Source organism: Salmo trutta, chromosome 6 (assembly GCF_901001165.1).
Source record: "Salmo trutta chromosome 6, fSalTru1.1, whole genome shotgun sequence".
Lineage (NCBI taxonomy): Eukaryota > Metazoa > Chordata > Actinopteri > Salmoniformes > Salmonidae > Salmo > Salmo trutta.
In genome coordinates this window covers 56879165-56905821 of record NC_042962.1, presented here as the reverse complement: position 1 = coordinate 56905821, position 26657 = coordinate 56879165, and the positions used below count along the sequence as shown (strand labels likewise).

At 43.8% G+C, this 26657-nt stretch overlaps 1 protein-coding gene across 2 annotated transcripts in view; it reads left to right on the top strand.

The window, feature by feature from the left end:
• Positions 1–26090, top strand: part of LOC115196388 (transmembrane protein 131-like) — a 34290-nt gene extending 8200 nt beyond the window's left edge. The window contains exons 4-35 of one of the 2 annotated variants that reach the window (XM_029757173.1): positions 162–230; positions 2111–2231; positions 3155–3271; positions 3579–3782; positions 3955–4105; positions 4353–4409; positions 4556–4726; positions 4844–4952; positions 5113–5266; positions 5548–5718; positions 6244–6354; positions 6563–6697; positions 7180–7284; positions 7566–7652; positions 7766–7994; positions 8100–8353; positions 9433–9542; positions 9718–9769; positions 9892–10046; positions 10828–10970; positions 11222–11408; positions 11563–11748; positions 12015–12173; positions 12332–12741; positions 12952–13231; positions 14355–14497; positions 14678–14842; positions 15037–15418; positions 15667–15791; positions 21286–21477; positions 23518–23678; positions 24432–26090. In XM_029757173.1, the coding sequence (XP_029613033.1) occupies positions 162–230; positions 2111–2231; positions 3155–3271; positions 3579–3782; positions 3955–4105; positions 4353–4409; positions 4556–4726; positions 4844–4952; positions 5113–5266; positions 5548–5718; positions 6244–6354; positions 6563–6697; positions 7180–7284; positions 7566–7652; positions 7766–7994; positions 8100–8353; positions 9433–9542; positions 9718–9769; positions 9892–10046; positions 10828–10970; positions 11222–11408; positions 11563–11748; positions 12015–12173; positions 12332–12741; positions 12952–13231; positions 14355–14497; positions 14678–14842; positions 15037–15418; positions 15667–15791; positions 21286–21477; positions 23518–23678; positions 24432–24722 (5386 nt within the window). In that variant the 3' untranslated portion in view covers positions 24723–26090. Of the gene's footprint in view, positions 1–161; positions 231–2110; positions 2232–3154; positions 3272–3578; positions 3783–3954; positions 4106–4352; positions 4410–4555; positions 4727–4843; positions 4953–5112; positions 5267–5547; positions 5719–6243; positions 6355–6562; positions 6698–7179; positions 7285–7565; positions 7653–7765; positions 7995–8099; positions 8354–9432; positions 9543–9717; positions 9785–9891; positions 10047–10827; positions 10971–11221; positions 11409–11562; positions 11749–12014; positions 12174–12331; positions 12742–12951; positions 13232–14354; positions 14498–14677; positions 14843–15036; positions 15419–15666; positions 15792–21285; positions 21478–23517; positions 23679–24431 lie in introns of both variants that reach the window. The other variant, XM_029757172.1, reaches the window with a different exon arrangement.
• The last annotated feature ends 567 nt before the right edge of the window (positions 26091–26657 follow it).

Sequence of the window (26657 nt, the reverse complement as noted above, 5' to 3'; positions counted from 1 at the left end):
GCCCTGAACTTTTACATGTTAACATGATTTGCGTTACACACACAAACACTCCTCCTGGAACATGAGCGTTAGGCAATAGGAAGTAGGACTGCAGCATGGATGAAAAGCTGTCCTTGTTTCCCTTCTCTTCCTCACTATGGTTCCTCTTTTTTCTCCCACAGTTCACCCTTACAGAGAGGGAACAGCAGGCCCATACGCTTTGAGCCGCCAATGCTGGACTTCCATGAACAGTGAGTTAACTTCCTCTAGCTACAGATACACCTGCAAGTAACCTAGCGCTTAGAGCGTTGGGCCAGTAACTGTGAAGGTAGCTAGTTCGAATCCCCAAGCCAACAAGGTGAACCATCTGTCAGTGTGCCCTTGAGCAAGGCACTTAACTCTAATTGCTCCTGGGTCGCCGTTGATAATGGCAGACCCTGGCCGTGACCCCACTCGCCGACGGTGTCTCACCCCATTCTCCGAGGGTGTCTCAGGGAGAGTTGGGTTATGTAACAAAAACACATTTCCAATTCACACGTGTTTAACATAGGGCTGGGCGGTAGACCGTATTTTCCCATATACCGGTATTTATGCATGGACCGGTTTGGGTTTTTACTTTACCTTCTATAACTGTATTTGAATGTTTGGTTTGTTAAATGTGATATGCCGTGTGTAACGTCCATTTTTATAGTTTACTCCTCTACTTGAGTCCTCTCTCTCTCTCTCTCTCTCCATGCTGCTTTCCACACAGACCTAGTCCCACCCCCTGTCACTCAAGGAGCGCATTTGTTGTTGCTTGACCGCGACACTTTCGTTCAGTCTGCATGGTCAACGCAGCATATGCAACAATGTTGATGACAACAATGTTGCCACTTTGATCTTAATATAAATCTACAAGCGTTCTATAATTACATTATTCGTTTGTTTCTTACATCTGCAAACAGCTAGTTTGTATTTTCTTAGCAACTTAAGCTAAATCGTGTTAGCCAGCTAATAAAAGTACTGAGTCAGATCAAATGTAGCTAGCTAATACAGCCTGATACCAGTACTGGTGGAGGCTTAAATCAGCATGTTGTTTGTGCAACAGTATCTTCTAAATCAAAGAGGAATAGGCAAAGCATGAATATGTTGGCTATATGAATAAAGATTTAATGTAGCCAAAGATTATAGGGTCCCCTATGAAACACTGAACATCACTTTGGTTCCTACCCTGTCACAATAACTCGTCCATGGCATTTTCAATTTTTGTCATGTCAAACAACACTGTATTCAAAGTGCCCACTATTATTTATATTCTAACTATAGAATTATAATAAACATTCTATTTCCATGATTCCAAAAGTTCACCCAAGTGTTTTGATCTAAATCACAATTGCAACATCTGGTTAAAAATAAGGCCTAGTATTTTTGCCCATATCAAGGCAGTGTGGAAATTATCTCAAAGGAGTGCAGGAAATGCGGAAATTGATGGATTTTTTTTAGGTTGAAGTTGACTAGAACAGGATAAAACAATCAGAATGGAGAAAGACCCATTGAAATCATTTAGAATATATGTGTTGCCACCGTAGGGTCACGCACTACTCATAAAGCAAATGGAGAACTTTTATTAATCAAAAAAACATAAAATACCATCAAAAATGTAAAAATACCATGATATTTTGGCCATATCGCTCAGCCCTAGTTTAAAAAGCGTTTCGCTACACCCGCAATAACATCTGCTAGATGTGTATGCGACCAATACAATTTGATAATACAGACTTGTACATGTGTGAAATGGGACAAATTCAACTATTCTGTTTATTTTCTTCCTGTCACTTTGTTGAGATTTACATTCTGTGCATCACCCTCTCAGATCATTTGACAACTTGGCATTGATACGTTTTAAACGTGCTCTTATCTGCTGGGTATTTCCACAGTTAAGATAAGAGGCCTCCTGGAGCATGATCGTTTTATCAACATCCGTTAGGAGAGCCAAGGAAATGGAAATAAAACAGATTTTCTTTGAGACTCCATTTAACCCCATTAGGCCTATATGTTTCTGACGGCTGTGTTTCAGACAGCTATATGTTGGTGCGACAGCTATATGTTTGTGCGACTGCTTTCACAACATTGTTTCTCTTCCTGTTCCCAGGCCTGTTGGAATGCCAAAAATGGAGAAAGTTTATTTGCACAATCCTAGTGCAGAGGAAATAAGCTTGATATCTATATCAGCAACAACTGCACATTTTCATGCATCATTCTTTCAAAACAGGGTGAGTAGCTAATACGTATAACCCTATGGCTGTGTCCCATTCCACAAGATGCAGTTTTTTGAGGCAGCATTTCAAGGCAGGACGTCAAAATTGGCGTGTCACAATCCCAAGGCACCTTAAAATGCTGCCTACGAATTTCATCTTAAATGTCAGTTACCTACTGAGGAATGTTCTACCTACAAATGTAGGTCCTTTTGGAGCAGGCAGGTAGGCAGCTAGCTTCCTTTTGGTTTGGGACACAGCCGACATCGCCTGTTTTGAGTTGTCTCCTCTTCTACAGGCATACGCATGGCTTGTTCAAAGGCTGAAAGAATAAGCCCTGTGTTTGTCGGTGGACAGAGGCTCATTTATCCGGCCATTCCGATTCCCCTGCCTGTCAGTCTGACCATGTGACCTGGCTGTTATGGGTATCATGTGCTGGTTTTGTACTTTTTGAAAAACAAGAGGCATGTGCTCAACTGTAAACATTCCGCCATCTTGGGCCTTTTAACTGAATTGTAAAACTCATGATGGCTCTGAATCCAGTGCACTCCTGAGCAGAGGAGATGGTGAATGGTGTGACTGTGCTGCTCAGCATGTTTGAGTCCTGAGAGTAGTGCAGGATAATCAAGTCAAATAAGGAAGAATGTTGGCTGGAGCAAAATACGCCCTCTTTCCACCTGGTCTTTAAACATTTTTATTGTTAAACCGATTTGTTTGTGTCTGGCTGTCTTCCAGTATCTTATAAAACGATCTATGGCATCATGACAAGAATCTTCATGTTTACTGCTTTATCACACCCAAGACTGATCTTAATTAGTTGGTTACATTTACAGTTCCAAAAGTAGCTCGACCTTTTGATTCCATTCTTTTGATTGGATAATTGTCGTATTCTTTCTCTCCAGTTAATTCATCCCATCCCTTCTCTTCTTCTCTCCCTGTAGATAATTCCACCAGGGGGGAATACGTCGTTTGATGTGGTCTTCCTCGCTCGAGTAGTAGGAAATGTAGAGAATACTTTATTTATTAATACCTCGCATCATGGAGTGTTTACATATCAGGTGTGTGTGAATACATATGTTTACGGAATCATATGTCATATCTATATTAATAATTAATCATGGCGTGTTTACATGTCAGGTGTGTATGTTTTACATAATGTGTCACTATACTAATAGTTCTGTAATATGTCTGTATACTGGAGGTGTGTTCTGAACACTGTATATAAGGATCCTTTGTGGGTTGCATTTTCTGCTGGTTTTCTCCCTTGCCTGCCACTTAGTCCCTGCTGTAGATCCCTGCTGTAGATCAAGTAGGTCCCTGCTGTAGATCATGAGTCTTATGTTGCTGGTGTCTTATCCCCTGCAGGTGTTTGGTGTGGGCATCCCCAACCCCTACAGGCTGCGGCCGTTCATCGGGGCCCGAGTCCCAGTCAACAGCAGCTTCTCTCCACTCATAAACATCCACAACCCACACAGTGAGCCACTGCAGGTAGTGGAGATGTACTCTAGTGGAGGAGACCTGCACCTGGAGCTCCCCACAGGGCAGCAGGGAGGAACGCACCATCTGTGGGTGTGTATAGATCAGGACAGTCGGGGGCTTTTAGATTATTATCCTGTTACTTCTACACAATTGGAATTGAGACAAATACCTGACCAGAACGGAGTTTTAATTGGGCAACTACTTGACCCCTGAATAGAACTAAACATGTCTTTTCTGTTCTTTCTTCCTGTGTGGTTGTCAGGAGATTCCCCCGTTTGAGACGAAGGGGGTGATGAGAGCCAGTTTCTCGTCGAGAGACGCAGACAACCACACGGCCTTCATCAGAATCAAAACAAACGCCTCCAATCAGGACGAGTTCATCATCTTGCCTGTAGAGGTGGAGGTCACCTCAGGTACGTTTCCAATAGCAACGCCTCACACCATACGTTTCCAATAACGTTGTTTCCTATAGCAACGCCTCACACCATACGTTTCCAATAACGTTGTTTCCTATAGCAACGCCTCACACCATACGTTTCCAATAACTTTGTTTCCTATAGCAACGCCTCACCATACATTTCCAATAGTAATAATACCTCTACTTTTATCTGTGACTGGCTGATTGAGACATCTCCTGATCCTGTGTGTCTTTGTCCTCAGCACCGGGAATCTACTCCTCAATAGAAATGTTGGACTTTGGAACGCTACGCTCACAAGGTATGCTGTGTTCACTTCACGTTTATACCCTCATTCTCCAATGGGTCAGGCTTTCGTGAAATATTTGAGTGATTTGGACGTTTCAAAATGATTCTTGGGTGATTTGATTAGTTGTTTATTATATTTTCTGTTGAAACGTTTTACAGATCGACCAAAGCAGTTGAATTTGCATCTTCTCAATTCCGGAGCAAAAGATGTGCAAATAATGAGCGTTCGAGCGACGCCGTCAAACGATGCCATCACAATAGACTTCAAGGCCGTCACGCTAAAAGCTGGAGAACATAGATACACCAAAGTCGCCAGTATTAGTTTTGATGGTAAGTGAGCTATATTACTCAGTACTCCCCATACCTTCTGGAATTTTTCCTGCATATTGCACCTCTGCCTTTTTGTTCCAACCTGTTTTGACACGGTTTTGTTTTTTTGATTTCCAGCATCGAAAGTTCAAAAAGCTTCCCAGTCCTCTGGTAAAATAACAGTAAAAGCGAAAGAGAAAAGCTACTCCAAACTTGAAATCCCATACCTAGCTGAAGTTCTAGACGGGTAGGTTTTTCTGTTTCCTTGACCAATAACAATGACAAGTAGTTTATTTAACCAGTGAAAAGATAATTTTTTTTTTTTTTTTACTTTAACCAATCACTATTACACAATTTCGGAACATTTGAAACGTCTCCACTAACTCTCCTCTCCATCTCTGTGTCAGGTATTTGGGGTTTGACCACACGGTCACGTTGTTCCACATCAGAGACAGTGTGCTAGAGCCAGTGGTCAAGCCCATCCACCTCACCAACACCTTCCACTTTGCCATCCGCATCCATGACGTGTCCCTTCCAGATGAAGCCAAGACCATGTTCTTAGTGAGTAACTGTTTTGAACTGTATCGTGTTCCAGAGGCCTGTTGCCGTCGGCCAACTCAAAGCTTGCAGGCTTTTGTTCCAACCCAGCTTAAACACAACCAACTTCAATCAATTACTAATCACAGCCCTCAAGTCTTAAGATGAGAACTAGCTACTTTATTGATCCTTGAGGGGACTTTGGTTTGTCAAGTCTTAAACGTGTTGGACCGCTCTGTTGTCTTCTGAGTGTGTCCTAAGGTGGCAGCGTGTATATATGAACGGCCCCGTGTTCTCCTCCTCAGGTGCAGAACTTCAGTGAGCCGGTGTTGATCCCCCCTCAGGAGTCTCGCTACATCTTCTCCCTCCACTTCCAGCCCGTCCGGCCCTCCAATCACATCGACAGCAACATCCTGCTGGTCACCAACGCCTCCAAGTTCCACCTCCCCGTCCGCGCCTACACTGGATTCCTGGAGGTACTGCAACACGCACACACACACACACACACACACACACACACACACACACTGGGGAAATAGTGTACACACACAAATAAAATCCTGCACACACTCAAGTACATTGTGGGGGAAACACCTGCAAATGCATATTGTTACGAAACCCATAACTAGATCTTGACTTCTTGGTCGCCAGTCCAGGCAGATTATCATTTGTTCAGATGGTGACTAAACATAAATATGTGCAAAAAAGAAAATTCCGAACGGCATACCTAAATGAAAGATTTCAAATCAAAACGAAAGGCCTCATGGCCACCAAACCAACCAGCAGCCTCATGTCTTGCAAGCTGGGACACTGACTGACGATCACCTGATGTGCTTATCAACCTGGCTGAACAAGGTTCCTGCTGCCCCCTGGAGGAATGGTGTGTGGAAGTGTACCCTGGATAGGGTGTTGGTGCATGTCCTAACACTGACCTGGCCCCCATATCATAACAATATACTCTCATTTTTCCCCTTCCTCTCTTTCTCCCCTCCTCCTAACAGCCCTTTGTCCTGCCGCCCAGTCTGCAAGAGAACTTCCTGGACTTTGGTGTTCTCAGCGCTACAGACACCAGCAGCATTTTGTTTGTAGTTGTCAACAGCAACCCCATCGAGGTGGGCTCACCCTCAACACCCCTCTGCTCTGTAGACATCCCATAATAAAGCAGTACAGCTCTCTTTTTGAATGCATGCGTAACTATTTCAATGCTTCACTAGAGGTGGCTACCTAGTATCTCTCCTTCACCTCAACCAGTTTGAAAACAGATTGGATTAGTGTGACGGAAAAGGAGACAAGGAGTCATTTTCTCACTCACTCGTACAGCTGGTGATCCGGCCGTGGCTGCTGACAGGAGAGAGTCTGAGTGTGGAGCTGTTGAAGATAGAGAGAGGCAACAGAACCACGGTGCTGACCAAGACCAGAGAGCTACACAGCGCCTCAGCTTCTCCTCACAAAACGGTAACAGCATCACAACTACTACTGTCCCTGGACTGGCTGAATCTAGCGGTACTTGGTTGGTGATAATGGAGGTCATTTAAGTCTGCTATGAAATATGTTCTCTCCATTTTCTTTTCCTTGAAATATTAGTTAATTTTTTGAACATTTTAGTGTTATCCAGAGTGACTCAGTGCATTCATCTTAACATAGCTTTGTGGGACAACCACATTTTTTTCACTTAGTTTGGGATTCGAACCAGCAACCTTTCTGTTACTGGCCCAACCTCTTAACCAGTAGGCTACCTGCCGCCCCTACATATTTAGTATGTAAGCACTCTCATGGTCCTGTACAGATGGAGTAGAAAGGAGGTGTGTTTAGATAACTACAGAATGCTGTGTTCATCTGCTAGGAAACACCAACAAAGTGGCCTTGTGTCTGAGAGCAGCAGGTAAAGTAGATGGAAATCAGGAGGCTGACTAACGGCTCTGTTGTTCCACCTGCAGGTGATCCTAGCCTCGGGCTACTACGCTGCCTTCCGGGTCACCCTGGTGGCTAAAGACCTGGAGGGGGCCTACGACGGAGCTATCCACATCACAACAGACTACCAGGTATACCTGTCAACTGGCCCGTCGAAGTGCTACTGTCACTAAGTCCTGCTATTTGAGTTGCTACGGCAACTATATACATTTTAGTTTTGTGAAATTGTTCTATTTAGCCAGGGCTCACTTGAAATAGAGATGTCAATCTCAACGTAACTTCTCTGGTTAAATAAACGACACACACACACATGAAAAAACAAAAATCAATACATAAAATGCATTAATTTGTTCATTGCTCCTGTGTGATGTTGAAGAATTGTCAGTGATTTTCATTCCTCTTCTGTTAACAGATATTAACGATACCAGTGAAAGCAGTCGTTGCAGTGGGCACGTTGACCAGCTATCCCAAACACATTGTCCTCCCGCCATCTTTTCCGGTTAGACTAACTATATTTTACTTGTCGTAGATTGCTATATTGTTTTGAGTCTATCAAACATTTTTGTATTTTGCCTCTATAATATTTTTCTACGTGTTTTCTGTCCGTCCCAGGGTAAGGTAGTGCAGCAAAGTCTAAGCATGGTGAGCTCGTTCTCTCAGAAGGTGACCCTGCAGCAGATCCACTCTCTGACTGAGGACTCGCGTTTCTACTACAGGAGACTGAAGAACAACCGGGACGAGCTGGAACCCAAACGCAAGTCGAAGGTCGCCAAGATTTATTTTGACGCCAGCTTGCAGTGTGGTGACCACTGTTATGTGGGAGTACCGTTTGTTCTGAAATGTGAGTATTTTTGGTTGTTGGCGTGTTTCTTTAATGGTTTCTGGTTAGTTTGCTGCTGTACTTACCAAACTTGTTCTTCATTAAAACATCTTGATCTTCTTTCAGCTGAGAGCAGACCGCCTGGGCTGTCAATGCAGGAGGATATGTGGGATGTGGACGTAGATTTGTATCAAATGCTCCGTCGGCGATGGAAAGTGCTGAAGGAGAGTTCAGGACACATGGCGGAGGCGGTGTTTGAGGCCAACACTGACCTCCAGAAGAACATTGAGACCAGAGTGTCTGCTCAGCTGAAGTGGCCTTCTATCATGAACTCTTCCCAGCAGGTCCTGTTCCCTCTCACCAGCCTCACCAGCTCATCGGTGAGGCGGATTCATTAACTTCTATTCTATGTGAAGATCTCAATTGCATACTCCTCACGTCCTCACAAAACCCATTGGATGAGAAAGCCAAGCCTCCTCCAATGGGTTTTGAGGAGGAGACAGGGCGCGAGAAGTATGCAATTGAGATCTTTCCTATGTCTAGCTTAGAATGCTATGCTGAACAAAAATATAAACGCAACAATTTCAATGATTTTACTGAGTTATAGTTCATATAAGGAAATCAGTCAATTGATTTAAAAAAAATGGGCTATAATCTATGGATTTCACGTAAATGGACAACTGGGCCTGGCTCCTCAGTGGAGCCAGGCCTAGCCAATCAATACGTTCTCCCCACAGAAGGGCTTTATTACAGACAGAAATACGCATGTTTCATCAGCTGTCCGGGTGGCTGGTCTCAGACAATCCCGCAGGTGAAGAAGCCGAATGTGGATGTCCTGGGCTAGCGTGGTTACATGTGGTCTGCGGTTGCGAGGCCGTTTTGACATACTGCCAAATTCTGGTGGTTTATGGTAGAGAAATGAACATTAAATTATCTGGCAGCAGCTCTGCTAGACATTCCTGCAGTCAAGATGCTAATTGCGCGCTCCCTCAACTTGAGACATCTGTGGCGTTGTGTGACAAAACGGCACATTTTACTGTCCCCCAGCACAAGGTGCACCTGTGTAATGATCATGCTGTTTAATGAGCTTCTTGATCTGACACCTGTCAGGTGCATGGATTATCTTGGCAAAGGAGAAATGCTTACTAATAGTGATGTAAACAAATTTGTGGACAACATTTGAGAGAAATAAGCTTTTTGTGCATATGGAACATTTCTGGGATCTTGTATTTCAGCTCATGAAACATGGTACCAGCACTTTGCGTTTAGATTTTTGTTCAGGATAGATTGGCAGGCCCAGGGGGGTTCCCTGACCATGTGACCAGAGCAACTCTAAACTAAGGCTATAACTAGAGCCAAGAGTTTTCCTGGTCAGGTCACATAGTCAGGAACAACTCGGGGTCCTGTACATGCTACTGTATTGAACCTTCTGTTCTAACCAGCAGTCTTCTGTTGCCAGGAGGTAGAGGTTGTCTTGGAGAACCCAGCTGACGTTCCTGTCTATGTCCAAGTCCTGCCGTTAGCCCTCTATCCCAACCTCCCGGCCGTCACCCACAAACTGGCACAAATGTGAGTAGCCTTCAATATGCACTTTTAGTTTGCTAATAGTGTTTTTGTCTGTCACCCCTTTTGGCAAGATGTTTCATGTCACACTGATGGTGTTTCTCCACCATAGAGTTAGAATGAATGGAAAATAATTCTAGAAGTAATTCTATGGTCTTAACTTCTTATTCTTTCACGCCAGGTTTCCCCTGGAGAGGCTCCCACACTTTACCCCCGACACAATGGAGTTTCAGGTACACAGAAACCATGTGAGTTTACTTTGCTCTGTCTTTTAGTCCTGTGTTGTGCCAGTTGATCAAATACAATCATTTCGCAATGAACGTTTGAGACTTGACTCTCTCCTTCCCCTTTGCAGACGCCTGTGGCCAGAGGCAGCGCAGGCTTTGCCGAGGGCTCGACGACACAACCCTACGTTTACAACCTAATGCTGCAGCCAGAGGAAGTGAGGTCGTTACGTGTGAAGTTCTCCCCCGTCAGCAACCACACCGTTTCCTCTCTGCTTATGCTCAGGCATGTTAACCCTATAGCCTGTAACCAACTTACAGACTTACATAAGTCTCTGGTTTGTGTCCCAAATGGCATCCTGTTCCCTATATTGTGCACTACTTTTGACCAGGGTCTATGGGGTTGTGGTCAAATGTAGTGCACTATATAGTATGCCATTTTAATGTACAGTGTTTATTTAATTTATTTAACTTTTTTATTTAACTAGGCAAGTCAGTTGAAGAACAAATTCTTATTTACAATGACGGCCTAGGAACAGTGGGTTAACTGCCTTGTTCAGGGGCAGAACGACAGATTTTTACCGTGGCAGCTCAGGGATTCGATCTAGCAACCTTTCGGTTACTGGCCCAACACTCTAACCACTAGGCTACCTGCCGTTTATGCTAACTGCTTGAGGTCAAGATCACTCTGAAGTTCCGGCAAGCTCTGATGTTGCTTCTTAAAATCTGCACCTCTTTGGGAGCAGGGTACTGATTTGATACGTTGAGCTATGAATATCTCTGTTGGACTGAGGAGGACGGGCAGAAGAGGAATATAGTCTCCCAGGTGCTGTAGTAGCTACAGGGTTACAGAGAGAAGTCAGCAGTCAGACCATATATCTTTTACAGCCTTTGACTATTAAATGTTTTTTTTAACTTTCTCGATAAGTTCATTTGTTGACTTGGCCATATTGGTGGTTGTGTGGATGAATGAATTGCAATTTGAATCATATTGTTTGTGTGAATAAAATATAAACTGCTGTTTATTGTTCTTTTGATTAACTGTGTATGTCTCTCTGTCTCTACAGGAACAACCTGACAGTGATGGAGTTCCTGGTGGTGCAGGGTCAGGGCAGCTATGAAAGGCTGAAGGTAGGGGGCAAGGCCCCGGGACCAGGGGGGTTCCTCAGGTTCAAGATGACTGAGTCTCTACTGAAGGACTGCACAGACAGTGAGTGGTCTAGAATCCAGTTTGTTATAGATGTCCTGCATCCACAGACAGGAAACTATTACTTATAGGCGGGTTGAACTCCAAGAATAGTCTTGAAGAGCCCTTTTGAGAGTTTGTTTATGCTTGTGTATTTGTGTAAATTATATATTTGATCTCTAGACACACAACCCTCTGCAGCTAAAAATAGATATGAATGAAAGAGGAAGTTGTTAGAGGTATGTGACTGATTAACTTTGTGAACCTTGTTTCAGAAATGAAGTCTAAGGAGCCGAACGTCACTCTGAGAAAATCCTTTAAGTTAGAGAACACTGGACAGCTGGAAATTAACATTCAATCCACTGAAATAAACGGACGTCTCTGTGAGGGATTTGGCTTTAAAGTCCTTAATTGCCAAGAGTTTTCACTAAAACCCAATGCTTCGAAAGAAATCGTCATATTGTAAGTAAACCTATAGCTAGCTGTTTAAAGTTAATCGATAGATAAATATCCCGTGAATCACTACAATTGTTTTGTGCTTGCTTTGTTTAATCACTAGTACCTCCAATGACCAACTGAAATGACCACCGTTGATGTGTCTCATCATCTCTCTCAGGTTCACGCCAGACTTCACAGCCTCCAGGGTAATCCGGGAGTTAAAGTTCATCACCACCGGAGGCTCTTACTTTGTGTTCTCCCTCAACGCCTCTCTGCCCTACCACATGCTGGCCGCCTGTGCTGCTGTCCTCCCCAGACCCAACTGGGAGCTGGAGCTCTATGTCATCGTCTCTGTCATCATGAGGTGAGAGGAGGAGCCTCACAAATAGAACACATTCTAATTCTATGGGCGGAACCCCACCTAGACCGTGTGTTCCCTAGATTAGTTCAGCGGCTCAGTATCCAGAACTAGGCTCATAGGTTGCACCCCATATATCATGAATTATCTTGGCATATCAGCCTTTCTACATGTTCAAAATACATTTATTTAGCTACATTTCTTGGACAGATATTTCCCCTGTATCTAAGGCTGTAAGGATATCTAATGTTGCCTCTATCTGTTGTCCCCAGCTCTATGTTTCTGCTGGTGATTGTAGCGGCCTATCTGGAGGCCCTGGGGATCTGGGAGCCGTTCAAGAGACGCGTGTGTTTCGAAACATCCAGCACCTCCATGGAGACAGGGAGGCCCTTTGACCTCAGGGAAATAGTACGACTTCAAAGCGATGCACAGTGAGTTTGTTTTCTAAATGTAAGTTTTTGTGTAAACTGTGTCTGACTTATGTTGACGTTTAGTATCTGAAATGGTTTGATGAGTAGATCAGAGATGTTTAGTATGTAAATATTATTTTATTCTATAATTACTGACTTCTCAGTATTTTCTTTCCCAGTATGAATGGGTACAGTGGAGAAGCCAACCACAACTCCCTGCGAGGGATGCCAGGCTCTGCCTCCAGGGCTGCTAGCAGGAACACCAGAGGAGGCCACAACCGAGGCCCCACACAACCCCCAATCCCCCCCTCCCAGCCAGGCTCCAAAGTCTCCGACAGCACCCCCTCCTCTGGCCAACAGGCCAGCCGCAAGGCCCGGAGCCCCAAGCAGCCACAGCCAGCTCCAGAGAACCAGCAGCACCCCTCACAGGCTGGCCCTTCAGCCCCAGGAAGAAGTCCCCTAGATGGGCCACGCCGGCACAGCTCGGAGGACTCGGACTATGTGAGCTTGGTAGAGACCATGGATAAAGACCTGGACAAACCAGAGTCTGCTGAGGAGGGGGGGAATCAGGATGCAGTTCATGGCAAAGGTACCTACCTGGATATTAGTATTAACCCTGAGAAACATATGCTTTTGTGTTGAGAATTTGGTTGGCCCTTAAAATGTGATTACATGCTTATTTAACAACTGACTCATTCAGGGCTACACAGTACGAACACTCCTATTAGCCAGGATTTTATTCAGTTCACACAGTATACACAGTGTAATGAATCTGTCTCATCTTCTTCCCTCCTTCCAGCCAGTGCAGCCAAAGGGAAAGTGCAGCAGACCAAAGCCAAGGCCCCGAAGAAGAAGGAAGAGAGGGAGAAGAGGAACAAGGGAAGAGCTCAGGGAGGAGAGGAACTGAGGGAGGACAACGATGACAGCTCCTCCACCACCACAGAGAACTCCAACCCAGACATAATGGAGGACAACAAAGGGAAGAAGAAATATGATACTCCTGAAGCTCACTCAAAGTCCAAGAACAAGAAGCCAGCAGCCATTACAAAGGAGAAAAGCCAAATGGATGCAAAGTCTAGGTGGGGTTTAGTTTATTTATTTTTAACCTTTATTTAACCAGGTTAGACCCATTTTGAGGTTAAAAACCTATTTTGCGAGGGCGACCTGGTAAGAAGGCAAAACAGGCCAATAGCAACGTGTACCGTAAATTCCGGACTTTAAGCCGCAACTTTTTTCTCACACTTTGAACCTCGCGGCTTAAACAATGACACGGCTAATATATGGATTTTTCCCGCTTTCAATTAAAAAATAAAAAAAACACATTCTGTGGCGTGTTCAGTTTTTTGGCGGCATGAAGCTTTCATTAGACCAATGAAATTGCCGAACGGGTTAAGGTCAAACATATTTTTTGTTTACTGTTTAGATTAAATCGAGCGCTCTCAAACTTATTACGGTAGTCATTTTGTCACCCTCATGGCAAAGACACGGAGAAATGCATATGATGCAGCTTTCAAGTTGAAGGCGATTGATCTGGCTGTTGGAAAAGGAAATAGAGCTGCTGCACGGGAGCTTGGTCTTAATGAGTCGATGATAAGACGTTGGAAACAGCAGCGTGAGGAATTGACTCAGTGCAAAAAGACAACTAAAGCTTACTGCTAATTTAAACATTTTTGTTACAAGCCGTGTTTCGTTAAAGCCTGTGTAAAGTTAATTTGTTTCAATGTACCGGTAGGCACCTGCGGCTTATAGACATGTGCGGCTTATTTATGTTTAAAATAATATATTTTTTTTAATTCAGTGGGTGCGGCTTATATTCAGGTGCGCTTAATAGTCCGGAAATTACGGTACATAATATTACCCAAAAAATACAAAATACACACAAGACAAATTGTCAGAAGTTACAGATACAGTTGAAGATTAGAAAACAACTGCAGCTATCACAAACAGTGAGTCTTAAGTTTGGTTCCTCTTTGGTTATTCCGGCTTGTACACATTCTTCTCAATGACCTCGATACAAAATTCAAATTCTGACATGCTCAGCTCTTAGTAAGTTCTGTACATCTTTGGGTTCTGTAGCCCAGGTATAATCTGACTTGTGTGAAAGAGGGACAGCACTCACATATAAAGCATTCCTTTTGTGTTGTTCAGACGTGATTGAGCTTCCAGACGTTGACCACTTTATTCCATGTTGTTTTTCCACAGCTCACTGGAGCTTCCATACGTTACCCCACTGGAAAACAAGCGCAAGAGCTTCAATTCCAAGAACATGGTGGTGCTGCAGCAGGCCCTGGCCAGCAGCTCAACAACAACTACCATAACAAGACCCATACCTCCTAAACCAAGAGGTCAGCTACTACCTTTCTAGCTAACTGACCTTTCTGTTTTCTCACATTGACATGGCAAATGTCTTGTTTGGGTTCTACCTGCTTTTTTTCCACTGACTTGGGAGACACCTTTTCAGGACTGTGTAGGGTTATGTTTGAGTCTAGTAAGTGGCCCTCTCGTTCCCTCCTCTCAAACCCCAGTGCCTCGTGTGAAGCTGGAAGACTTCCGCCCCTCTCTCCTGGCTAAGTTCCTGTTCAACGAACCGGTGGTGCAGGAGCTGGGGAACAGCAGCAGCTCAGAGGGGGAGAAGGACATCTCTCCTCCCCCGGAGTGGGACTGTGTACCCCTCCACATAGCAAACAATGGTGAGTTACGTAGTGCACTACCACAACCCCCTCATACCTGCTCCAAACCTGTTTCCCCACCTCTTCTAGCATATTAACTCTTTTTAACTTCCTGAATCAAGCATGTATCAATCCAGTCTTTCAAATAAAAACAAACCAATTGAGTATTGTGATAAAGGCAACCATATGACATCCATCTCCCCATTTCCTCTCAGCTGTGGACAGTCTCCAGCAGATCTCCCTGCAGACCATGAACGCTGATCCCTTCCTGAAGAGACCCGTCGAAACCCCTCCCCCTCCCTCATCTGATCCCTTCCTGAAGAGACCCATCGGAACCCCTCCCCCTCCCTCGTCTGATCCCTTCCTAAAGAGAACCATTGGAACCCCTCCACCTCCCTCATCTGATCCCTTCCTAAAGAGAACCATTGGAACCCCTCCCCCTCCCTCGTCTGATCCCTTCCTGAAGAGAACCATCGGAACCCCTCCCCCTCCCTCGTCTGATCCCTTCCTAAAGAGAACCATCGGAACCCCTCCCCCTCCCTCGTCTGGCTTCTCTCTGAATGACTCCTATAGCGGCATGGTCAACACTGCTACCAGGTGAACAAACCTACAACAACAGAGACCTGCACAGCTCTTCATCTTCAACTGATCTAGAAGTCATACAACTATCTGTGTAGTTACCTGTGCCAGAGGGACATGAAACATACACAACCTAAGGGATGATGAAAAGAAGAATGCAAAAAGAATAACCCCAAAATATATGTAGATCAAGATAATAATGTAATCTACATCAGAGTGGTTATTTCTAAATACCAAAGTCATCTTTGTTTCTGTGTGTTTTCCAGCGAGGTGGGTCTGATGTCTACTGCATCAGGCATAAAGAACAAGCTGACCAAGTCGGTCTCCGTACCTGGTCAGAACGGGAACCCTACCTTCGCTGCTGTGGCGGCTGGATTCGACAAAAGCCCAGGTCAGTCAGATGTCCTGTCTCTGACCTCTTCTTCCCTCATGTCCCAAATGGACCCCTCGCCCCTACACTCCAGCCCCTACAGCCTAGCCCCTACACCCTCAGCATCTGTGTAAAATTGAGATGATCGGATGCGTCTAAGCAATATGGCCATCTAGCCAATCAAATTTTATTTGTCACATGCTTTGTCAACAACAGGTGTGGACTAACAGTGAAATGTTTACGGGCCCTTCCCAACAACGCAGAGAGAAAGAAAATAGAGAAATAATCTAAACATAAAACGCGTAATAATAAATACACAATGAGTAACATTAACGGGGCAGTATACACATGTTACCAGTACCGAGTCAATGTGCAGGGGTCCTAGGTAATTGAGGTAGGAATGTACATATAACTAAGAATAAAGTGACACATAATAAACGGTAGCAGCAGCGTATGTGATTAGTTAAAGTTAGTGCAAAAAGGTTAAATGCAGATAGTCCGGGTAACTATTTAGCAGTCTTGTGGCTTAGAGGTAGAAGCTGTTCAGGGTCCTGTTGGTTCCAGACTTGGTGCAACGGTACTGCTTGCCGTGTGGTAGCAGGGAGAACAGTCTATGACTTGGGTGAGTGGAGTAAATTTTTCTCTGACACTGCCTGGTATAGAGGTCCTGGATGACAGGGAGCTCGGCCCCAGTGATGTAATGGGCCGTATGCACTACCCTCTGTAGTGCCTTGCGGTCGGATGCAAAGCAGTTGCCATACCAAGCGGTGATACAGCCAGTAAAGATGCTCTCAATGGTGCAGTTGTATAACCTTTTGAGGATCTGAGGGCCCATGACAAATCTTTTCAGCCTTCTGAGGGGGAAGAGGCGTAGGCATGCCCTTTTCTCGACTGTTGGTGTGTGTGGACCATGGTAGATCCTTGGTGATGTGGAAACCGAGGAACTTGAAGCTGTAACCCGCTCCACTACAGCCCCGTCGATGTGAATGGAGGCATAGTCGTCTGTGATCAGACCTACCACCGTTGTGTCGTCAGCAAACTTAATGATGGTGTTGGAGTCGTGGGTGAAAAGGGAGTACAGGAGGGAACTAAGCACGCGCCCCTGAGGGGACTAAGCACGCACCCCTGAGGGGCCCCCATGTTGAGGGTCAGCGTAACAGATATGTTGTTGCCTACCCTCACCACCTGGGGGCGGCCCGTCAGGAAGTCCAGGATCCAGTTGCAGAGGGAGGTGTTCAGTCCGAGGTTTCTGATCGTAGTGATGAGCTTGGAAGGCACTATGGGGTTGAACGCTGATCTGTAGTCAATGAACGGCATTCTCACAAGTGTTCTTCTTGTCCAGGTGGGAAAGGGCAGTCTGGAGTAGAATAGAGATTGTGTCATCTGTGGATCTGTTGGGGCAGAATGCAAACTGGAGTGGGTCCAGGGTGTCTAGGATGATGGCTTTAAAATAATTTAATGGCTACAGATGTGAGTGCTATGGGGTGATAGTCATTTAGACAGGTTACCTTAGCGCTCTTGGGCACAGGGACTATGGTGGTCTGCTTGAAACATTTAGGTATTATAGACTGGTTCAGGGAGAGGTTGAAAAATTTCACTAAAGACACTTGCCAGCTGGTTAGCGCATGCTCTGAGTACGCGTCCTGGTAATCCATCTGAAACCATGAATATTAACCTGTTTTAAAGGTATTACTCACATTAGCTATGGAAAGCGTGATCACACAGTTGTCCAGAACAGCTGGTGCGCTCATGCATGGTTTAGTGTTGCTTGCCTCGAAGCGAGCATAGAAGGCATTTAGCTCGTCTGGTAGGCTTGCGTCAATGGGCAGCTTGTGGCTGGGTTCCCCTTTTGTAATTTGTGATAGTTTGCAAGCCCTGCCACATCTGACGAACGTCAGAGCCGGTGTAGTAGGGTTCGATCTTAGTCCTGTATTGATGCTTTGCCTGTTTTGATGTTTAGTCGGGAGAGTACAGTGTGATTTCTTCTAAACGTCCAGATTAGTGTTCAGCTGCTCTAGCCTTTAGCTCAGTGCAGACGTTGCCTGTAATCCATAGCTTCAGGCTGGGATATGTACGTACGGTCACTATGGGGGAAGCAGCGGTCGATGCACTTTATTAATGACGCCGTTGATTGATGTTTAATTTCTCAATGCCATCGGATGAATCCCAAAACAACATATTCCAGTCTGTGCTAGCAAAACAGTCCTGTAGTTTAGCATCCGCTTCATCGCACTACTTATGTATTGAGCATGTCACTGCACTTCCTGTTTGAGTTTTAGCTTGTAAGCAGGAAGCAAGAGGATAGAGTTATGGTCAGATTTGCCGAATGGAGGCAGAGGAGAGATTTATATGCATTTCTGTGTGTGGAGTAAAGGTGATCTAGAGTTGTTTTGCCTCAAGTTGCACAGGTGACATGCTGGTAGAAATTAGGTAAGACTGATTTCAGTTTTCCTGCATTAAAATCACTGGCCACTAGGAGCACCGCTTCTGGATGAGCATTTTCTTGTTTGTTTATGGCCCTATACAGCTCGTTGAGTGTGGTCTTAGTGCCAGCATCGGTTTGTGGCGGTAAATAGACAGCTATGAAAAACGTAAATGAAAACACTCTTGGTAAATAGTATGGTCTACAGCTCATGAGGTATTCTGAAGCGAGCAGAACCTCAAGACTTCCTTCAAGGGTTACTTTGGGATTTTGGCAATGAGGCTCTTTATCTACTTCCCCAGAGTCAGATGAACTCGTAGACACCATTTTTATGTCTCTGCTAGCATGTTAGTAGATACCCATATACTTCGTCATTGTGATAATGCTAGTTAGACGTAGTTTCGTGAGCCAATGCTAACTCCCTTCATACTGGACACAGAGACCAGGATTTCCCTCAGGAAAATGTTGCACCGGACGTTTGACGTCGACATTTCAATTTACCGGACATTTTAAGAAATTTACCGGACGCATATGCATTGGGTGCATAACCTGATTAGGGTGTCCACCCACGGTGTTCAGAATGATAGAAATTACATTTAGATTTTGATCATTCATATTAACAGAACATGCATGTCGAAGATGCAACAATTTGCGGTCCTTCTTACCAAATTCTGATATGCACTTTGAAGATTTTTGAATAAGCCAACAAGACGAGTACTTAACAGCAAAATCACTAGCCTATGTCAATGTACTATCCCCCAATAGTAGAACAGTTGACCTATTCTATTGGTCAGCTTGTTGAGAAAGAAATAGCCTATTCCATACAGACTCTGTGACAGTTGTGGGACAATAGAGCCCAAATTCATACAAAACACTGTTGCCGAAAGGGCACCGCACATGCGAGAAGAAAATGCCCGTTAGAAATGTAGAAAGAGAGGAGATCTAATGGATTACTCTGATGCAAGGTAAGACATGCCTCATATGTATTAAAACATTCAGGTTTCAAACAATGAAGTACGTTTTCAAAATGCATACTGCCTTCAGCTCATTGCAAAGTGGTGTGTGACGCGCTGATGAAGCCTGCCTTCCGTTGCCGTTTGAGATGCTGCAGCATCTGACATATGTTCCTCTCAAAGGCTCTGTATCTGTATAATGTACGCGTGACAAATAAGATGCATAACAAATATACCGTAACACACGGCAATTGAATTCCACAAAATTATGCAAATTAACCTATAGACTGATAAGCATGACCAGTCAAATGTATTTAGGCTAAAAAGCATTATTTCGCAATGGGATTTTTTTCTTCTTGGCACCAGTTTTATCTATAGGCTTTAAAAAATATATATATCGGCCAACAGTCTGCTATTACCGGCTAACGGAAACCCTGGCATAGACATAAAAATGGTATCCGCGTGTTCATTTGACTCTGGGGAAGTAGAGAAAGGGCCTCCTTTCCAAAATCCCGAAGTGTCCCTTTACTATAACAGATCGTGCACCAGCTGTTGTTAACTTACATCTAGATGTTCCGCTAGCGGAACGCCTCGCCAATATCCAATGATAGAGCGTGGCGCTAATTACAAATACCTCAGAAATCCAAAAACTTATATTTTTCAAACATATGACTATTTTACATCATTTTAAAGACAAGACTCTCCTTTATCTAACCACATTGTCCGATTTCAAAAAGGCTTTACAACGAAAGCAAAACATTCAATTTTGTCAGGAGAGTACCCAGCCAGAAATACTCACACACCCATTTTTCAAGCTAGCATATAATGTCACAAAAACCACAGCTAAATGCAGCACTAACCTTTGATGATCTTCATCAGATGACACTCCTAGGACATTATGTTATACAATACATGCATGTTTTGTTCAATCAAGTTCATATTTATATCAAAAACCAGCTTTTTACATTAGCATGTGACGTTCAGAACTAGCATACCCACCGAAAACTTCTGGTGAATTTACTAAATTACTCACGATAAACGTTTACAAAAAACATAATTAATTTAAGAATTATAGATAAAGAACTCCTTTATGCAATCGCGGTGTCCGATTTTAAAATAGCTTTTCGGTGAAAGCACATTTTGCAATATTCTGAGTAGATAGCCCGGCCATCATGGCTAGCTATTTTGACACCCACCAAGTTTGGCACTCACCAAACTCAGCTTTACTATAAGAAAAATTGGATTACCTTTGCTGTTCTTCGTCAGAATGCACTCCCAGGACTTCTAGTTTACACTCAATGTTGTTTTGGTTCCAAATAATCCATAGTTGTATCCAAATAGCTGCGTTTTGTTCTTGCGTTCAAGACACTATCCGAAGGGTGACGCGCCGGCGCGTATCGTGACAAAAAATGTCAAAATATTCCATTACCGTACTTCGAAGCATGTCAAATGCTGTTTAAAATCAATTTTTATGCGATTTTTCTCGTAAAATAGCGATAATATTCCAACCGGGAGACCTTGTTTTCGTTCAAACACTGAAAATAGAAAATGGAGTCTTCACATGCATGCGCGCACCAGTGTCATTGTTGTCAGAACGACCACTTTCCAAAACCCCTATTGTTTTTCGCCCAGGGACTGCAGAGTTATCATTCAACGTTCTGGCGCCTTCTGAGAGCCTTAGAAAATGTCACGTTACAGCAGAGATCCTCTATTTTTGATAAAGAGGCTATAGAAGGACAAGAAATGGTCAGACAGGGCACTTCCCATATAGAACCTTCTCAGGTTTTGGCCTGCCATATGAGTTCTGTTATACTCACAGACACCATTCAAACAGTTTTAGAAACTTTAGGGTGTTTTCTATCCAAATCAAATAATTATATGCATATTCTAGTTTCTGGGCAGGAGTAATAAGCAGATTAAATCGGGTACGTTTTTTTATCCGGCCGTGAAAATACTGCCCCCTATCCTAAACAGGTTAACAGAGACACACCTCCAAGGTGGAGTTCTTACCATATCACATCTACCTATCCAGTCCTATCAGGGGGAAGGGGTTTGGCTAGGGGGTGAATGAAGAGGCTCAATGTGTCCCCTCCTGTAGCCGTTGTGCTAACCTCCTGCTGTTCTCTCCTCCGACCACCAGGGTGCAGTGCAGCGAAGGCAGCTGTGGGGAGCAGAGACAGAGATGTCCTCCAACACCTCTCCTCTGTAGAGAGTGATGGATCAGACAGCTCGGGGTTGTGGAGCCCTGTAGGGAACGGCAGGAGACCCAGCCTCAACTCTGTCAACTCCTTCTCAGCCTTCGGACCCAGCAACACCTTCAACCTGTCTGGAGGTAAGCAGTTAGAAAAAGCAGCCAGAATAGCTTGTGAAATGCATGAATATGTCTAACTGGGACACAATAACACCTGCACTCTGTACACTCTCTTGAGCATCTTTTGAGATAAGATCGCATGGAATAATGTGTTGTGATCTGTTACATGGTGTAGATCCCTGAGTCTTTCATGGACATGTGACCGTCCAGGAAAAACATGGCCCTAGACGAGGCTGTTAAATGAATTACACTGAGTGTACAAAACATTAGGAACTTTCCATGACATAGCTTTCACCTGGTCAGTCTATGATCCCTTATTGATGTCACCTGTTAAATCCACTTCAGTCAGTGTAGATGAAGGGGAGGAGACCGGTTAAAGAAGGGATTTTTAAGCCTGGAGACAATTAGGACATGGATTGTGTAAGTGTGCCATTCAGAGGGTGAACGGACAAGACATAAGTTTCACAGTGCCTTCAGAAAGTATTCACTACTTGTATTTCTTTCAAATTATGTTCTTACAGCCTGAATTTAAAATGTATTTTTTGGTCACTGGCCTACACACAATTCCCCTTAGTGAGTGGAATTATGTTTTTCAATATAAATATTTTATTAAGTCACAATAAATTGCATGGACTCACTCTGTGTGCATAATGAATACCTCATCTCTGTACCCCACACAATTTTCTGTAAGGTCCGTCAGTCGAGCAGTGAATTGAATATCCCTTTGAGCATGGTGAAGTTATTACTTACACTTTGGATGGTGTATCAATACATCCAGTCACTACAAAGATACAGGCCTCCTTCCTAACTCAGTTGCCGAAGAAGGAGGAAACCGCTCAGGGATTTCACCATGATGCCAATGGTGACTTTAAAACAGTTACAGAGTTTAATGGCTGTGATAGGCGAGAACTTGAGGATGGATCAACATTGTAGTTACTCCACAATATTAACCTAATTGGCAGAGTGAAAAGAAGGAAGCCTGTACAGAATCAAAAATATTCCAAAACATTTGGCAAAGCAATTAACTTTTTGTCCTGAATACAAAGTGTTATTTTTAGGGGCAAATCCAATAAAACACATTACTGAGTACCACCATTTTCAAGCATTGTGGCGGCTGCATCGTGTTATGGGTATGCTTGTAACTGGGGAGTTTTTCAATATAATTTTTTTTACATAATGGAGGTAAGCACAGGCGATATCCTAAAGGAAAACCAGACACTGGGAGATTAACTCACCTTTCAGCAGGACAATAACCATAACCACAAGGACACATCTACACTGGAATGTTCCTGAGTGGCCGAGTTACAATTTTGACTTAAATCTGCCAGAAAATCTATCACAAGTATTGAAAATGGTTGTCTAGCAATGATCAACAACCAATTTGACAGAGCTTGAATATTTTTTTTTCAAGAATAATGGGCAAATATTGTACAATTCAGGTGTGCAATGCTCTTAGAAACGTACCCAGAAAGACTCACAGCTGTAATTGCTGCCTAAGGTGATTCTAACTTGTATTGACTCGGGTGTGAATACGTATGTATTCATACCCCGGAATGTAAATTCATTTTCAGTATATTTGCAAACATTTCTACAACCATTGTGTGTAGATGGGTAAGAAAGAAAATACATTTTATCCATTTTTGAATTCAGGCTGTAACACAACAAAATGTGGAATAAGAAAGGGTATGAATACTTTCTGAAGGCACTGTAAGTGCCTTTTCAAAAGGGTATGGTAGTACTTACCCGGACACCGGTTTGAGTGTGTCAAAAACTGCAACGCTGCTGGGTTTTTTTTTCACGCTCAACAGTTTCCCTGTGTATCAAGAATGGTCCACCACCCAAAGGACATCCAGCTAACTTGACACAACTGTGGGAAGCATTGGATTCAACATGGGCCAGCACCCCTGTGGAATGCTTTCAGCAGCATGTAGTCCATTCCCCGACGAATTGCGGCTGTTCCGAAGGCAAAAGGGGTTGCAACTCAATATTAGGAAGGTGTTCCTAATGTTTTGTACACTCAGTGTATATGGAAACCAGTTGATGTTTGACTGTGCTGTGTAGTGTTCAGTGGGATGACCTCGGGGAGGAGTGCTATGGAGCCCCAGCAGAGTTGGCCTGAGTTCAGACATACCACCCCGTCTGTCTGGCCAAACGAGTCCCTGCAGCCTCTACAGCCCTGGCCCATCCAGCCCAGCTCCAGCTCCCCTGCTACCCCCACCACGGTAAGACCTCTTTCACTGCTCCATACTTATGTCAAATGACCTGCGTCTCTCCTGACACCCTACAGTATTCCATGTAGTGCACTACTTTTGACCAGAGCCACATTGGAATGCGAAAGTATCTATAGTGTAAAATGGCTGTCAGGAGAGACGCAGGCAATTTCCCAGGTGAAACGGGGTGTGATTTGGGACGTTTACATGGCACCAGAAATATCTTCAGTGTTGGAGTCACACTCTTCATTTAGTTAAAGGCCTAGTGAAAACAGAAAATCACATTTTTAATTGTTTCACAATACTGTGTAATTGTGAAGATTATGTTAATGTACTTTTTTTGTGTAAAGCTGTTAGAAAAGAAGGCCTGAAATTTCAGGCTGTTTTGGTAGGAGGGAGTTTTTGCCTTCCATGGTGACATCGCCATGTGGTAAATTAGTTAATAGACCAATAAGAAAGAGTTCTAAACCTCTCTGCCAATAACAGCTCATTTTCAATTTTCCCCTCCCTACTCGGACCACTCCCAGACAGTCCCAGCTAAATTCTTCCTTGAGAAATTGCTCTTTACTCAGAAGATATTTTGTCTTTTTGACCATTTTAATTTAAAACAATCACTGTGTGTTTAATTGTTACCCAGAAATGATTTGATATTGAGATAAAACTGGCTGCATTGGACCTTTTTAACGTCTGTTCCACAAAGACATCAGACTGTACTAGTAGTCCAGGTCCCTAACGGTCAGCCTCTCTCTCTCCTCTCTCATCCAGTCCATCCTGGGCAGCAGTAGCATGTGGGGCTCCAGCCCTCCATTCAGCCCCTCCATCTGGTCCACCAGCCCCCCCTCTGACTCCCCCCTACACTCCTTCTCTCCTTCCTCTGCCTCCCCCCTGACCGATCTGATGGGTAGCACTGACAGTGGAACCCCGCTCCCGGCCCCAACAAAGCCCTCCACCACGCAGCTGAGCCCCTCCTACAACCCCTGGAGCATGTGGAGGCCCACCTTCAGTAGACGAAGCTCGGAGCCCTGGCCCAACCAATCGGACAGCAGCACCGGCTGAAGGGGATGTCACCGCGGTCTCCTCCCACTGATAGACTGAGAAGATGAATGCATTTTCCCCGGTTTTGAATTTCACCAAATTCCTATTATAATGTACACGTTGGATTTCTAAGCACAAATATGTCCTCAGAGTTAGTCTGTTTCTATGACGACTTGGCAAACTTATCAACAGAACAATATTAGTAGAAGAATCATAAAAGAAGAATCCTTATCAGACTGACATAATGTGGTTAAATGCGGCTGCTTTTTTCAAATACATCCTCAGTAATGTTTTTGATAGCAGTGATGGCCCTAAGCGCAATCAGGAACAACCTGAGAAATAATATTCTGTTCATTATTTAGTACTGCTGTTTTGGCATTACAGTAGAGTTACTTATTGGAATCAAGCACATTGTTTAAGCCTTATCATCGCTCCATTAGAGATGATTATTTAAGGGTTACAATCAGTTAAGACTGGCAGTAAAGGGATTTTTGGTGAAAATAGTCATTTTCATGACTGCTGTGTCAAGTCGATACCATTGGCATCAGAAGTCCATGACTTTACGTTTCTATGCCATTGGCATCAGAAGACCATGACATTACGTTTCTATGCCATTGGCATCAGAAGTCCATGACATTACGTTTCTATGCCATTGGCATCAGAAGACCATGACTTTACGTTTCTATGCCATTGGCATCAGAAGACCATGACTTTACGTTTCTATGCCATTGGCATCAGACGACCATGACTTTACGTTTCTATGCCATTGGCATCAGAAGACCATGACTTTACGTTTCTATGCCATTGGCATCAGAAGTCCATAACTTTACGTTTCTATGCCATTGGCATCAGACAACCATGACTTTACGTTTCTATGCCATTGGCATCAGACGACCATGACTTTACGTTTCTATGCCATTGGCATCAGACGACCATAACTTTACGTTTCTATGCCATTGGCATCAGAAGTCCATAACTTTACGTTTCTATGCCATTGGCATCAGACGACCATGACTTTACGTTTCTATGCCAGTGGCATCAGAAGACCATGACTTTACGTTTCTATGCCATTGGCATCAGACGACCATAACTTTACGTTTCTATGCCATTGGCATCAGACGACCATGACTTTACGTTTCTATGCCATTGCAAGCCTGAACACATTTTATTTGTCAAACAACTCAACATTCATGGCCAATATTGGCGAGAGATGCTTTTTAAGTTATTTTAATGACCACGCTAAGTTTTAAAGTCTGTTAAAAGAGAGGGTTTTCATTTCCTTTTTAAAAAGTTTGAAAAATGTTGGTGGATACAAGCTTCCCCTCTTTCTGACATGTTGGAAAGTGGGACATTTGTCACAGCTTCCATATAAAACATATGAGACAGTTATCATGGTGTAAAATGTGCTTTATTTGGTATTATGTAGCCTTTTAATTGTTTTTAACTCATGTTATCTAATCAATGCTACTTCTTGAGTCAATAGCTAAGGGCGTAAGGTAGCCTAGCAGCTAAGAACATTCAGCCAGTCATCCTCAAGCCGACTACGGGAAAAATCTGTCTGCGCCCTTGAGCAAGGCACTTAACCCTAATTTGCTCCTGTAAATCAATTTAAGAGCGTCTGCTAAATGACTCAAATGTAAATGTCTAACCTCCATTCCTCTGCTCCTCCCTCTCTTCCAAGCTCACCTTTTTGAGTTGTTTCAGGTCTGCTCCACTAGGTGGCAGCACAGCTCTAGAATAGAATAATATTAATATACGACAGAATAGACAGGTTGTATTGAAGGCAGCTTGTATCTGGTAGCGGTTGGTGCCTGATCAAGGTTGTAATCATTAGTTCAAACAGTTGCATACGAGAGTTTCTATTGGTCAGGTTTATCCCCGTTTTTGTTCCGTTTGTTGAAAAATGTTTCTTAAACGGAAGCAATCAGTGGAAAGAATACACCCCTGATCACCTGC